Source organism: Sciurus vulgaris, assembly GCF_902686455.1.
Source record: "Sciurus vulgaris genome assembly, chromosome: 14".
Taxonomy (NCBI): Eukaryota; Metazoa; Chordata; class Mammalia; order Rodentia; family Sciuridae; genus Sciurus; species Sciurus vulgaris.
In genome coordinates this window covers 83,031,742-83,047,271 of record NC_136475.1, presented here as the reverse complement: position 1 = coordinate 83,047,271, position 15,530 = coordinate 83,031,742, and the positions used below count along the sequence as shown (strand labels likewise).

General features: G+C 41.3%; 1 protein-coding gene across 1 annotated transcript in view; it reads right to left on the bottom strand.

Moving 5' to 3' along the window:
* The window catches only part of APOB (apolipoprotein B), a 38,473-nt gene that overhangs the window by 13,255 nt on the left and 9,688 nt on the right, over positions 1 to 15,530 (bottom strand). The window contains exons 10-24 of the mRNA XM_079110553.1: positions 14,594 to 14,821; positions 14,242 to 14,359; positions 13,984 to 14,130; positions 13,052 to 13,263; positions 12,540 to 12,777; positions 11,807 to 11,983; positions 9,753 to 9,944; positions 8,686 to 8,853; positions 7,980 to 8,191; positions 5,016 to 5,198; positions 4,341 to 4,462; positions 2,859 to 3,069; positions 2,111 to 2,286; positions 1,787 to 1,974; positions 931 to 1,076 (exon numbers count right to left, since the gene is read on the bottom strand). Coding sequence (XP_078966679.1) covers positions 931 to 1,076; positions 1,787 to 1,974; positions 2,111 to 2,286; positions 2,859 to 3,069; positions 4,341 to 4,462; positions 5,016 to 5,198; positions 7,980 to 8,191; positions 8,686 to 8,853; positions 9,753 to 9,944; positions 11,807 to 11,983; positions 12,540 to 12,777; positions 13,052 to 13,263; positions 13,984 to 14,130; positions 14,242 to 14,359; positions 14,594 to 14,821 — 2,718 coding nt within the window. The remainder of the gene's footprint in view (positions 1 to 930; positions 1,077 to 1,786; positions 1,975 to 2,110; positions 2,287 to 2,858; positions 3,070 to 4,340; positions 4,463 to 5,015; positions 5,199 to 7,979; positions 8,192 to 8,685; positions 8,854 to 9,752; positions 9,945 to 11,806; positions 11,984 to 12,539; positions 12,778 to 13,051; positions 13,264 to 13,983; positions 14,131 to 14,241; positions 14,360 to 14,593; positions 14,822 to 15,530) is intronic.

The following is a 15,530-nucleotide window of genomic DNA, read 5'->3' as shown; positions in this document are numbered from 1 at the left end:
ATAAATTGCTCCCTGTTTTGCTGCACAAGGATCCCCACTTTCAGTAGGAGGAGGACTGATGACCAGTCAGGCCCTGTCCAATTCATAGGTCCTAAAACACCAGCAGTGAAAGGGGGTTCCTGAGTCCTCTGTGCTGCCACTTTTCTTAATCTCCTACAGTCTTTTTCCATATAGGTGCTTTGGCAGACTTCTGTCCATTTACAGTAATCTGGCCTATTAAACTGATCCTCTGCCATTGACCTTGGGAAGATCCACATGACATAGGCCTCTTATGTTTTTCATCCTTGAGGAAAATACAGGGATTGATCAACTTAGAAAATACACTTGTTTTTTCAGCTCATGCTCTGAATTTCTATTTTCATGAAATAAGGCAAGCAAAGCATTTACATACATTTTTGTAAATACAGTAAAGGACTAAGCAGTTTGTAGTCTGACTTTTTTTGGTAAGGGTTAAGTTGTATTTCTAAACTGAGTCTCAGAATGTTGCCTTTATTGGATGCTCAATGGTTATTCTGACCTTCATAATTCAACACCAAGCCCATATTCAATAATTCCTCCAGCTACCCTTGAAGTCTTCACAGTCAAACAAGTGTGAGTATATCCTGATCTGGAGCAAGAGGGTGTTTACTTGTGATGGAAGAAAGCTGAATGCCTTTCAAATTCAGATTGTAGTGAATAAAACATCTTAGGAGGAAAGTACCAGAATTTCTCAATTGTTTTTTAGGTCCTTCCTGACTGGGTTGACCTTCATGTTCGGACCTCATGCTTAACAATGCAAAAGTCCCACAGTATTTATGCTATAGTTATTCATCTCCTTAAAAATGCTTATATTATTTCTCTTAAAAAATAAATAAAAAGTCACAATCATGCTATGTCAAATTTTCACATACTTTGCATAGTTTGAGAAACTTCACTGGTTTCTTCTTTTACCTTTTTAAGAAGAGGTTTTCTGGGATTTGGAAGTCTGGCAATCTCATTTTCTGGAGGTTCAATTCTGTTAGGCCACTGAGGTGATCCTGCAATGTCTGGGCATATGGAAGACTCTCAGATGCCTTCTGAAGCCAGCTGTTTGTTGCCTACACAACGATAGAAGATTTTTAGAGCAAGGAATGGGACTGGGTGAGCCTCAAAGTGAAATAACATTAGGTGATAATCCAGATTTGACAGGTTAATTATCAAGCAGAACAATGAAGTGAAAGTTAAAAATAAGATACAGAACTGGGCATGGTGGTGCATATAATCCCAGTGGCTCTGGAGGCTGAGGCAGGAGGATCACAAGTTCAAAATCAGCCTTAGCAACTTAGCAAGCCTCTAAGAAACTTAGTGAAACCCTGTCTCAAAATAAAAAGTAAAAAGCCCTGAGGATGTGGCTCAATAGTTAAGCACCCCTGGGGTCAATCCCTTATCCCAAAATAATAATAATAGTAATAATAATAATAATGTTACAGAAAATTATGAATTCAGATTGTCTGTAATTGATCTTTTCCCATATTTTAGGAAAATAATATGTAATATAGACTCCTAACCAGTGTCTTGAAGTTCCTGTTCATAAATTTAGGCAGAGAAAACTCTTCTGTGTAGTACATTCACTTGGTATTTATCATATTCAGCTTCATGTAACTGGGAAACTAGGCAAGCTTGATGTTTCTGTTCTCTCCAGAAATTTCTTGGGTGTAGGAAGCATGCCTTAAGCATCTTTTGATACCCTCCTGCACTTAACTTAGAGTTAAGGATGTGATTAACACTTAAAACTGTGGATCTATTTTGCTGATTGATTCATACTTACAACTATTAATTTGGATCCCATGTGCCGGAGAGTCATGTCTGTTTGGGGAACTCTGTGATCCAGGAGACTACTGGCATACATATGCAAGGTTCTAGGATAATCAGAGAGCTCCACTGGGAAATTGGAGGCTACTTTTTTGGTGTCCACATTGGTACCTGCATTCCATTCAAATTCAATCTTCTCATCATCTGAAAAGGCATGTGTGAAATAGTTGTCAGTGGGACAGCAGTGCAACACAGGTCAGCCTGTGTCCGTGGCTCTTGGCAGTTACACTGAAGTACACAGTGCCCTTGGAAGTGCTTGTGTGGGAGAAGAGGCACATACCATAGCGACAGACCAGTCTCTTGGAAACTGTTGAGCCATACGCTGTAGCAGATGAGTCCATCTGGAGGAACAGTTTAGTTGGGGACCAGCGGGTCAGGATCTCACTTCTGGCTTCTGCTTGTAAGTGGGGTATGGAAATGACACCTTTGATTTTGCTTTCTTCCTTAGTGTCACAACTATGGAAAAGAAAATCATTTGGCATCAACGATTTTTCCATTCAAAGGAGAGACACAGAATTCAACAGTCAGATGTTGCATTTTTTAGTGATAAATGTAAGATACACGAATGGGTGAGAAACAAGACCATAGAAAGACCAAATGCATTAACTTCAAGGCCAATACTCAGCGCAAGTGCAGGGCTTTGCAGGGAACAGATGAACTTTTTGAAAATTGTTTCAGTCTGCTTTGCTGTTTATGAACTCTTGGCCTTGGCCAAATGATTAAACTGCTCAGAGCTACCATTTCCTTGCTTATAAAACAGGGAAATTCATACCTACCTTGCAGTTTATGGTGAGGACTCAGAAAAATTTTTAGTGTACCCAGCACAGTATTTTATAAGTGAATAGTAAGTATAGGATAAATGATAGAAAGATCCAACTGAAAATGTGCAGAGGGTCAAGACGTTGAGGACCCTATTTGCCAGATTATAGACCAGGGATGCATCTGTCTTGGTTAGATTTAAAGCTGGGGAAGAAGGAAAAGAGCCACCAGAGCCTGAAGCTCAGATTGGATCCCCATGCCTTCCTTACCTTATGTGGCCCATGAGAGCCACTTCGGTGATTTTCTTGTTCTGAATGTCCAGGGTGAGTTTGTAAGACTTTTTGTCCTGAGTAGATTCATCAATAACTCTGAGGATTGTCCCAAGGTCAACATTAAGATCTGGAATTTGGATTTCACTGAATAAAGTTCTACTCTGCCGATTATATTTGAACATCATTGTAGCCTCGGTCTGCTTCACACCTGAAAGTGTATAAAATAATTAAAATGTGTGTGTGAAGAGGATATGCTTAGGAAAAGGAGGGAAAGGAAAAGGTAGAGAAACCCTTGGTACTCAGTGTGCTTAAACAAGGACACAGTTCAGGATTTTACCTTACATTTTTAACTCTGTGATATTCATAATTCATGTAACTTGCAAGTATTTACTGCTGGTGGATTATGTGCTACGCACTTCTCTTGGAATTGGGGAGTCCTGCCCTTACAGAGTTTACTTCTAATGGGGAGTGCAATTGAGTACCAGCCAATTACCTGCATCAGATGGTAATAAATGTGAAGAAACTGGATATGAAGATAAAGGAAAGGGAGAGAAGAAAAGCTGTTTAATACATGGTGGTCAGAGAGGTTTTTTCTGCTAAAGGGATACGTGGGCAGAGACCACATGAGGAGAAGGGATGAAGCATGCCAATTCTGCAGGAAGCCTGATAGGCAGAGGGTCGGATATGCAAAGGTCCTGGTGTGGGGGACGCTTAGCATGTTCAGGGATGTAATATGGCCAGAATCTGACCATTTTTCATATCTCTTCTGCTACCACTCTCATTCAAAGCACCTACTTCTCTTGCTTGGATTCCTGTAGTAACCTACATACCAGTTTCCTTTCCTCTTCTGCAACCTTTTCTCAACATAAACATAAACCAGGAAAAACCTCCAATGGCTTCTTATTTTATTCATAGGAAAAGTCAAAGTTCTTACCGTGGCTTCCAAGACCATCTCTCCTCTGCCTCCTCTTATTTCTATGATCTCGTCTTCTATCACTTTCCTCCCTGATTTCTGCTTCAGCCACACTGGCTTTCTTCCTTCTCTTCAAACATGGCAGTCACGTCCTTGTACCTGCTGACTCCTTAGACTACAACACTCATGGCACAGGGACGACCTCCCTCACGTCTCTCTTTTTCTGTTCACTTTACCAATGAGACTTTCCCTTATTGTCCCCAGTATGACTCCCTTCCCCCACATTCCTCCTGCCCAATACTCCCAGCATGCCCTAGGCTCATTGATGTTCTGATTTTGTCCCTCCATGGATCTGACAGCCTGAATATTTACTCGTTTGGTGGTAACATCCACGAAGATGGAGACTTCGTTGTTTACTGTTCGAGCCTCAGTTCTCAGAACCAGCCTGACACTTATTGGGTACTCGGTCAGTGTGTGTTAAGTACATTACATTAAATGTTTCTCCTTGTGAGTCCTGAACCTGAGACTGAGGGTAGAGAGGCAGCATCCTCTTTGTGGATACTCACCTTCTGCTTGAATCATAAACTTCAGTGTGTCTACCAGGGCTCTCTCTTCTCTCTGGAGTTCATAGGTTGCACTGGCAGAATACTGCTCCACCTCTCCCGTAGGCCTCAGTTCTAGCTCACACCTAAAGATGTCACGGTGCATGATGTTACAGCTTTCAGCAATGGTAATGATATCCCCAAACAATTCAGTCTCAAGTGCAATAAAAATACGGTCCTTATTTTAACCTCTCTTGCCTGTAACTAATAATGATCTTTATGATCCCCTTCAGTCCCTCCTAGAGCCTAAGATAAGGACAAATCCCAGGATTCCCATGGCTTTTGGATAAGAAGAGGAGCAGCTGGCTGGCTCTGTCAGCAAAAGCAGTGGACTAGAGTACTCTGGAGGCTTTGGGCACACTGGTGAGCTCTAGGAAGCTCACGCCTATGGGTCTGGAAGCTCAGAAACTTTGACAGTGAATTAGGAGCAGATTGGAATGTGCTTCGATCTTCTCACTCAGCCCAGGAAGGGGAAAGAAGTGTTGGCCAGATGACCACAGCTTTAAACACCCAAAGGATGGTGCAAGCCCCTGAGGCTGGTGACACAGGGCTATAGCACATGGCATTTCTCTTTTTGCCCTGCCAGGTGGCCATAATGTGGATGGCAAGCAGACGCAAGCTGGGCACTGAGCATCTCACCTGGTGTCACCCATCAGTGGGTAGTAGGAGGCAGCTTCTGTGGAGCTGGCGTTGGAGTATGCTCCCGCGGTGCAGTAGTTGAGTCCGGCGATGAAAGGCCTGCAGGTGGACCAGGACTGCCTGTTCTCAATGAGAGGCAGGATCACTTCTGTTTTGGTGGTGGAGACCAAATGCAATGTGTTGCTGGTGAAGGATGAAAAATCAAAGTTATCTTCAAGTCAGGAATCAGAATGAATCTGGAGATCAGTAGAATAGAAGTGGGAGGGAAAAGGGAAAGAACTGGAGAATTAAATTGACTGTATGAATATACCATAATGCATTCCAATTTCATATATAACTATAATGCATTAATTACAAAATTAATTAAAAAGTAGAAGGAAAATTAATAGAGTAGAGGAAAGGGATCGGGGCAAGGCAGGGTGGGAGAAAGGGGTAGTTCTGGGAATTGAAATGGAGAAAACTATGTTATATATATTTATGCATATATCAAAAGGAACCCCACCAATATATATAACTATGATGCACTACATTTTTAAAAAGATTTTTAAAAACAAACATCACTGATTCTTACTACACACAAGCCCCCTTTCTTCCTATCTACCTCCGTCCATGCCCATCTTATTTGGTATACTGAGAAACAAGTAGTAATAGAAAGATCATCATGGTTACTAATAATCTTGGTGACTCTTGTGCTTCAGACATTGCACTGAGTTCTTTATGTGTGTTACCTCTGGGCCCCACAACAGCAGGTACAGGATTCTCATTTTACAGAGGAAACGAAGGCTCAGAGGGGCTAACTAATTGGTCACTGGGTCTGAACTTAGGCGTGCTCCATCCTTCGCACAGGAAGGATGAGAGGAACCCTGTCTCTTTTGTGTGGAATCCCTCACTCTCTGCCGGCTTCTGTCCATCAGCATTAAACACACAAGTCTCTTTTCCCACTCATACTCACACACACCCCCACACACGCCTCTTTCTTTCCCTTGTCACCTCTGTTGTGTCCCTATCAAGTGGGTGTTGGCCTTTGTGGGGTTCTTCCAACACATTTCTCGCTGAACTGTGCTCTGAATGTCACCCTTTGGCAATATCTCCAGTCCCCTTCCTGCTCCTAAATCCAACGAATCAAGATAGGCTTTATCATCTCTGACCTCTCAGGAGCATTCAGTAGACTTGCTCACTTCTGGCTAGATTAAGATGCCAGAGTCTTTATCCTCTGAAAAGATCATGGTATCCTCCTCCTACATATGTACTTTAAATTAGTGAAAATAAAAGGAAGTAAAAAATGTCCCTGTATCTTTGAAGGGGACATTTTTTTTAAAATACCCTGTTCTTTCCCTAGTGTTGTTTTCTCAGAAAGAACACCCTTTGCTGATGGGCTGGAGTCTTGCATGCCAACTCCGGCCTGCCTATCTCATGTTCTACCCTCCAGTAAAAGGGTCTACCCTCTAGACCCTTATGGCCTTGGTTCTCCTGTTGCCTCTCTGGTTGCTCTCTATGCCAATCGCTATTCCATCACACCTCTGTATACTGCTGATGCCCAACTCCACGTCTGAGCTCAAACCTCTTTGCTAGGCTCAGATTCACAGGTTCATTTGCCACCTAGATAGTTCTAGCTGGTTATTTCATAGGACATAAATACAGCACATCCAAAATGGAATTTGTCATCTTTCTCTAAAAAAAGCAGCTTCTCCTCTGTAGTCTTTATTTAAAATGAAGGGCGCTCTGCCTCCCTTCTCTCTTTCTTTTCCCTTATCCCCATACCCAGTCAAGAATTAAGTGCTCCTGATTCCATCTCCATATAATTTCTGGCACCTCTCACTCATCTCTGCCCCTGGCTCTCCCCCAGTGGAGGCCATTGTCCCCTCCTGCCCATATGTTTGTAACAGACTCCTAAATGGTCGCCAGTCTTGCTACCTTCCCACATTTTCCACTCTGGAGTCAGAGTGGTTAGTTCTCCTAGAACACCAGCTTTGCCTTAGTTATACTCTCCTTTTCAACTCTTTTGCCTTCAGAAGAGTCCAGGTTCTTCACTGTGGCTGACAAGGTGGCCATGGTTGCCCTGAACCCCTTTCTCCCTACCACCTCCATTTATGCTCTCAGTGCACTTTGGTATACTCAATTTCATTCAGTCGCGTGAACCGTTTTCTTTTTCCTTAGGCTGCTTGACATGCTCTTCTCTTTGCTTAGAACATGCATTCCTTTCTCCTTTGCTTGGGTAAGTCTCAGTCCTTGATAGCAGATCAAGTGTACCTGTCTCCGAAAGCCTACCCTGACTCCCTCAGGCTTCACGGTCTTCTAATACTGCCTCTAACGAGCCCTCACTCCATGGTTGCTGTTTCCTCAATTGTATGTCTTCCCTGTAAAGTTAAGCTCTAGAAGGCCAGAGGAGACCTAAATTCTACTTCTGAATGAGAAAATTAATGTGTTCAAAATATCAAAACTAAGGTCAATCAATGGTAGAGGATGTCATTGAAAATGGAACTCTCAACAGAGGCTGAATCCTATAATCCATCATGGATTTTCATGCTTTATCCACTGAGCTAGCTACCACAAATCAGTATGTCCTTTGGCATTTTTCCTCGAGAAAAATCTTAATTTTTCAAGGGAGATTTCTGTACAGCTAGTGCTACTTCATTCTCTAAGCAAACAATCAACAATGACAACAAAATCCTCCACAGCAGAGTTATGACCAACTAAACAGTAGATCTTAAGTCTCAATAAAGGACGATATAGGACAATTTAGTAAAATGTAGAAAGAAGAAGAAGAAGAAAAAAAAGGCAGTTATTTTGTGTGTTTGAGTCTAGGTTAGGCTAAAAATAGGTAATCAAGACTCTTCCTTCCCTCTCCTTTCCTGCTTCTCTGGGATGTTAATTTTCTCTGTTGGTTATCTAGCCTGACCAAACCCTACAGACATGTTCTCAACTCTTTGAAACTGGCCAGGCACACCTGGCTGAAAGAATTACCTGCCACTAAATAGCTTGACCGGCCTCTTTGGAGAAGGAATGATGAACTTCAGTTGTCCAGCCTTTAGGGCCACACGAGCCTCCAGGCCTGACTCATGGAATAAGTTGGTGTTCATTTGGACACCACTCCTAGCGAAGTCAGGAAGGAGGATGCCCATATTTGTTATACACTCCACAGTCACAGAGGGCTTTACCACCAGATCAGCCTGCATCTGCAAGTCGGAGAACAGCCTATTCAGTATTGTTAAATATCTCAGCCCATGACTGTCAGATCAACCACCCTTTCCTATCTCTGGGCAAATATCTATGGATAAGTCACATCTCAGCAAACAGTATTGTGATTTATTTAGAGGACGAAAAGCCAAGTGCCCAGTTCTCCAAAACCAGACTTCACTATACAGGATGAGGAAGCAACTTAGTTAAATTTAGGCATAACTAGATAGAAAGATGACCAAAACACTCATTTATCAAGAGAACAACTAAGTCTTCATCTTATTGCCACACCCCAACTGGAGATGGAGAGGTGGTTCATGCTGGGGGAATCCTAAGGCTTTCATAGAAATTAATGAGGTGATAACTATGATGATATACATTGTGGTGAACTGGAAACACATTTTAAAAATGTGAAATATTTAAAAATTCCTCCCCCCACAAGAGGAAAAGAACAATACCCACTTGTTTGCCATCAATGCAAACAGGGTCTTACATTGGCTAGTTCCAGTTTCACTCCAGTCTTGACCCCAGGGGTGATGACTCCAGACAAGGACACTTGCAACTGTGACCCCACTCCAGTGGGAAGCACAAAGGCATTGTCCACGAAGATGTAGTGAAGAAACAAGTCACTCTTTGAGCCTGCCCTTATGGCCTGTCCAATCTGCAAATTGAACAGGGGAGAGCAAATTAAAGCAAGCCATCCTTCTGCCTTGAGTTTTGTTAAGTGCAACCTCCCAAACACCGGAAATAATTTTTCTTTATCTAGAAAAGAAGGAACTAGCATATTTAGCTTACTAATTTAATAAAGGTTAATGAATTCTTATGTCAATGATTTGGAATATATGCAGTTGCTCTGAATTGAATATCATGTCACTTTTCAACTGGTGGTTCTGAAAGTACTTAGGAATAGTGCAGGGCCTCAGAGCTCTAAGTAAAATCTATGGCATAGCTTAATCCTAATTTTTAAAATCTGAATGTAAGTGAGAATTTACTTGAAGTGTATTATATTTTGGTAAAATTAATTTTCGAAATGAAAAAGCTTCTGAAATGATGTACCTATTAATATACATGGGTTTTTGTCTTTTGTAGAATTTCCATAAAATAACTTGAGTCTGTTTTCTTAAAATCAACACGAGTATTTATTTAATCATGGGGGTATATTTTCTATTTTATTAGTATATTAATTATAATAAAAATTGTGACCAATATTTGGATAGTGGGTTATAGTTTTCCCAACACTTTTTTTCTAATCATTGTGTCCTTTTAACGTTAAAAGTAGTCTTCATTGCAGGTAGAGAGGAACAACTTACCATTGTTTTCTGGAAGATCATACTCATGCTCTTAAAAGTACAGCTAACACTATGAATAGTTTCATTTCTGAAGGCACCGATTCCTGGTGATCTAAAGATCTTCTTCATTGAGATTCAGAGTGAACTTGTATCTTTGAGGGAAATACATGCACTTTCTTTGCTTTGTGTGGCCAGGATCTTAAGGGAGTCTGGGAGATCTAGGAAGAGCACCTGCTAATCTATGGGCCCTCTCAGGGGCCTGGTCACTTACCATATGATGGATTCCCTGCAGCGTGTGAGCACCGCTCAGCAGCAGCCTTCCCAGGAGCTGGAGGTCTTGGAGCCTGACAAAGCCAAGTTCTTCTCCCAAGATGCGGAGGTAGGCTCTGGCTTCTGGGATTTCTTTGGATCTCAAATCATTGATCAGCTTTTCAACAATGGGCATAATTCCATTTACCATGTCCTGGGATTTTAGTAACACAATGTTTAGTGACATGTCAGCTTTATCTGATACCTTTGGTTTCCTAAGGTGGGGTCTTCCTCCTGCTGCCATGACTGGCCTAAATACAAAAGCTGGAGGTGGGGCTTTAGGGCAGATACTGGAATCAGGCTCCTGCCTTTTACTGAAAGATAATTCCTCTAAACAAAGATCAAAAATGCCTGAGGTCTTTTCAGGGATGGTAGTGCTTTCAAAGCTGTTATTAACTTGAAAAAACAAAATGCAGGAATAGAAAAGAGAATCCCTGTTCTCCAGGATTCTGAGATCCACAGAGCTCCTCAGGATTAAAACACTTCTGTCCTCCCCCGCTACTTAGCCCTCTCTGCTTCACTAAGGAGGAGTAGCAGGGTTTTCTGAGAAAGTGTAGTTTCCCTATAAGTGAGACAAGAGCTTGAAAAACACCTGATTGTAGGCCTGTTCTTCTTAGAGACAGGAAGAATTTCCTAGAGTGATGCACAGATATTGTGAAAGAAAGGAAATAGCTAGACCCAAAACAGATCAAAGGCCATCGGCTTCAAGCGGAAGTTGGCAAATCAGAAGATGGAGATGAGACTTCCAGGGAGCACCTGGGAGCAAATTATTGCCCTGTTCGCAACCGTGAATGTACACACAAGTTCCCTGGGGTCTTATTAAAATGCAGATTCTGATTCAGTAGGTCCTTGGTGGGCTTAAGGTCCTGCATTTATAACAAGCTATCATGTAGTGCCAATCATCAGATCATACTTTAGATAGCAAAATGTTAAAGAATAAGAAGCTGCAGATTATACAACCTTGTTTCTACTCCTTCACTAGGGACTCATTTCCAACCTCAATATGGATTTTTGGTGCCATTAACTGGTGCACTGACATGAGTGACAGTCAAAGAAAGCAGCTAATAATAATGAAAGGAAAATATCAATTTAAAACTTATAATAGAAACTTCTTATTGAGCATCTGAGACTTGTGTTAGGCACTGTGCTTAGCATTTTATGTACCTTATTTAATGTAGTCTTTAAATAACCTTGTGAGGTGTGGATTATTATTAGTACCCTGAGGATGCAGGAACAGATATATATATATATATATATTTATATATATAAATATATATAATATATTATATATATGTTATAAATATATATAATATATTATAAGTATATAAGTATAGTTTTATATATAATATATGTATATATATAAATATTTATAATATTTATAATATATTTATATTTATATAAGTATATAAGTATAGTTTTATATATAATATATGTATATATATAAATATTTATAATATTTATAATATATTTATATTTATATACTTATATTATATATATTTATAACATATTTATATATATAAATATATATATTTATATATATAAATATATATATATTATTTATTTATATATATTTATATATATAAATATATATATAGATATATATATTTATATATATAAATAATATATATATATATTATTTATATATATAAATATATATATATATATATCTGTTCCTGCATCCTCAGGGTAATGTTATATATAATGTTATATAACATTTAAGCTGCCTGGGATATGTAGCTTAAAGACTGAGGTTAGAATCAAACCCAGGTCCCACACTTCATACTCTTAATCATTTTGCTAGAGTGCTCCTAGTGAGTCTGGTCCTGGACATAATGCATTTCCAGGAGGCCCTTAACAGCTGAGGATACTGGCCCTTAGCCCTGTAGGACTGGGTAATACCGAGCCACAGTTGTTATTTCAGTTAGATAGGACCTTGAAGACTCCTATGCTTAGAAAAGAATGGTTTTTTACTGAGACCCGAAGCTTTCCTTGAGAGAATACTTATCAGATACATACCTGCTCATGTTTATCGTCTTTGGTATAGTCAAAGTGGTCCACCAAGACCTTGGAGACATGATCAGGGACTTGACCATTGACCCAATATAAAGCCTTGTTGACACTGTCTGGGAAAAATCCTTTCTTCCCAAAAAGAGCTTCCAGCGTTGGCTCAAAGCCTTTTCCTTCCAAGCCAATCTGAGAAAGAAAATCAAGCAAGAATACGCCACTGGATGTATTGACTATATATACATCAGTCTCCCATTCCCCCTTTTGTCTATTTAATTAAAAATGTATTTGATGAGCACTGCAGGAAAGGAGCTAGGCTTAGCATTTCACAGAGGATGTCTATTTAAATTTCAGTGGACACTTGAAGGGTGCAACTCATTTGCCTTTTTCTAGAAAAGACAGGGATGAGAGAGGATAAGGAAGCTGAGGATTCAGAGTTGGGAGTGGATTTGGGGCTTGAACCAGAAGTGATTGACTAGCTCAAGTATTTGGATGGATTTTGAGTTGAAGGGCTTTTTAGAAACATCTACATTTCCATTAATATGAGGAATTATGTTTCAGATGACCCCTAGTGGACAGAGAGGAAGGCAAGGAAGGAAGGAAAGGGAAAGGCCTCGAAACAAAGGTACCAACACCTGGTGATTCCTGCTCCTGCCCAGGCTGGCTCACAGCTCCCCTGACTTTGTATTTCTGGTGTACAGACCAGGCAAGAGAACTTGAGACTCTTCTTCAGCCTCACACATACCTCGATGAGGTCGGTTGGAGCAAATCCAAAGACGGCGAGGGTTGTTTTCAACATGCTTTCTTTAGGAAGGTAATGACTTGGATCAAAGATAAGATTCCCTTCGATTTTGGCTGAGACTGGGTCAAGTGATGGAAGAGAAACAGATTTGGAAAGCTGATAGTTCTGGGAAAATTTTCTGAAGTCCATGACAGTTGGAAGTTGAGATTCTTTCAGGGCTTCTTTCACTAAATTTTTTAGTCTAGATAAAAAGAAGGGATATACTTTAAGCCAACATACCATGTGACTTATTCATTGTCTCTTGCATCCTGAGTAAATATGGATTTCCAATCATACTAAAATATATGGGTTTCATTTGCCCCAAGACTTTGGCTCAGGGTCTGTTGCACACTCACACGAGTCTTTGTTCCAGAAGACAGCACACTCCATAAAGGGCAGGCGGGGCCTGGACCAGAATGGAGATTTGGAACAGCCCAGGGCCCTCAGTAGCAGATTGCGGGGCAGAGGGCACTTACTCTTGGATATCCAGTTCTTCTGAGTTCAAGATGTTGGCAATGTGGGAAGCCACAAAGTTCTTCACTTGATCATTCTGCTCCCGTAGGAGAAGTCGGGTAATTTTGCTAATATCTGACTGGGAAGGCCCCCTCATCAGCATGAGGTAGGCAGCCAGTCGCTTATCCACTGGAGCAGTACCATCCACAAAAGACTGGAGAAGGATCCCCCTGACCTGCAGCCAAAAGAGGAGACTGTTATCAGGACACAGAACATGGCTGGCCAACACTGGCATGGTCTGCTAGCTCGTTCTTACACACAAGTTTAATTTCTCTCTAATAATTCTTCAAATAATGCCGAATCTTCTCACCAGTGTTCCCCAAAGCAACCAGCTCAAGGTGAGATTCTCAGAAGACCACTATCAAATATGTGCTCAATTCAATTGCATTAGAATGCATAGATGGTGACCAAATTATTATTTGTCTTGAGATCTGCCACTAAGTGAAGATAAAGTTGTTTAAACATAAATTATTTCAATGTGAGAATAAAGGTAGGAAGGAACAGTGAGAGTTTGGAGCTGATAAATAAGGTAGTTTCTAAAGCTCTGGCATTTCTGCTACCTAAGGTAGGAGGACCAAGTTCACTCTTAGTTTGGTAACACTGGAGAAATTAGGTATGTTTCCCCCAAATGAGAGTGGTGGTCAATCTGGTAGCAGGACATCATGCAGCAAAAATTTCATGTTCTTTGTGATAGAGGAGTAGAAGCAGCAAGGTTGCTTGTGTCTCTCATGCCATGTACTTGCTAGGCAGTCAACAGGCTCACTGAAGTTTGCAATGGAAAACAGAAGAAAGTCAGCACAAGAATGAAATTTAGAATCTCATTCCCCCTCAGACTTTCCCAGACTTTGTGGATGAGCATACACTTTCACTTTCAGACATCCTCTGTGTACTTTACCTCCTCTCTGAGTTCCATCTTCCTCAGGGCCTGGATAGCAGCTTTCTGAATCAGCAGTGATGGCTTTGCACTTTTGATACACTTCAGGACTGAAGATTTGAGTCTTGGCATTACCTGCTCCATGGTTCTTCCCATATTTCCGATGACCTGCATTGAAGAAAAGAAATAAGAGCTCATCACAGAGCAGAAGGAGAAAGAAGGGGTGTCCAAGAAGAGCATTTCTGAAATGATGCATCTTATACAAAAGACCGAAAGTACCCTCAGGATCAAGTAGGTGTGATCTTCATCCCCAGTACACTCATTGCGAATCTGTTCCAACAGGTAATTGGCAACGTCCTGAAGGTCCTGGGTCACTGCCTGGGTCATCTTATGGTAGCTATGGAATAAGAGAAGAGTATTAACACCTTCCTAACTCAGAAAGCAAAGGTAGGCTTTCATAAAATCTAAACTTGTGTTTGCTGATTTCTTATTTCAAGCTGTTACTCTCAAAATGACCAGGAGAAAAGAGTGGGCACGAGGGTTTGAAGGTGGAGGGAGTGTTGCCAAGTCAGTACAGAGAGGCAGGGCTTTCCTCTGCCCCCAGGTGGAGAAATTCAGTGCAGATACTCACCTGTTGACTACATGGCTCAGTGCATACAGGGTGGCCCGGCTTTGCTGCTCCCTGGCCATGTTGAAGATCTCTCGCAGCCTCTGTGTTGAGGGCTCTGGGATCAAGGCCACCAGGTAGGTTACAACATCTATCAGAAGTGGGTGAGCTTTCTCACTCTTCAGCCACTGGAGGATGTGAGTATAACACTGGGGCTGTCCACACTGAACCAAGGCTTGCAAAGTGATGGGGCTGAGGAGAGACGTGTAGAGGGACTTACACAGAGCACCATCAAGATGGGGAACTCTCCTCGGCCCGTGGTGTGACCTCTTCCAGGAGCGCCCTATGTCTCTTATTAAGTTCTAAATTCAAAATCCAACTCTGAGCCTAAGAACCATGATCCTTCTCTAAGAGTATTTCCACTGGAGAAACATCTTGAAAGACATTTGAAGAAGGACCCCCTGGGCCTTGAGCTGAAAGAGGACTGTTATCACTGCCCTATGCTCAGGACACAGAACATGCTTGACCAACACTGGCCTGATCCATTCTGGCCTCAGCACCTTCTGTGACCTTCAGAGCACTTGGAGCTTGCCCCTTGAAGTGTAGAGAAATCACATTATTTTGTTTGCTTGAGCTCTCTCTCCTCTAACCTGTAAGTTCCAGAGGGCACAGACTTACTACCTCAACATTCTTCAGTGAACCCACAATAGATGTAGGAATGAGAAGGTACCCATCAAATGAGGAACTACCTCCCTCTGGTTTTAACACACAAATACATGCCTGCCTTGGATGCCCTGTGCATGTGTGTCTTGCCTTGAAACTCTAAGCACCTTAGCTGACATTTCTCTACCTACCAGACATTAACTGATTGACTAACTGATTAACTAGATTGATATTTAAGTGGTTTCTGAGGTCCTCTGATCAAAGTTCAAAAGTTCTGCTGGCTTGCACAGGTTGTCTG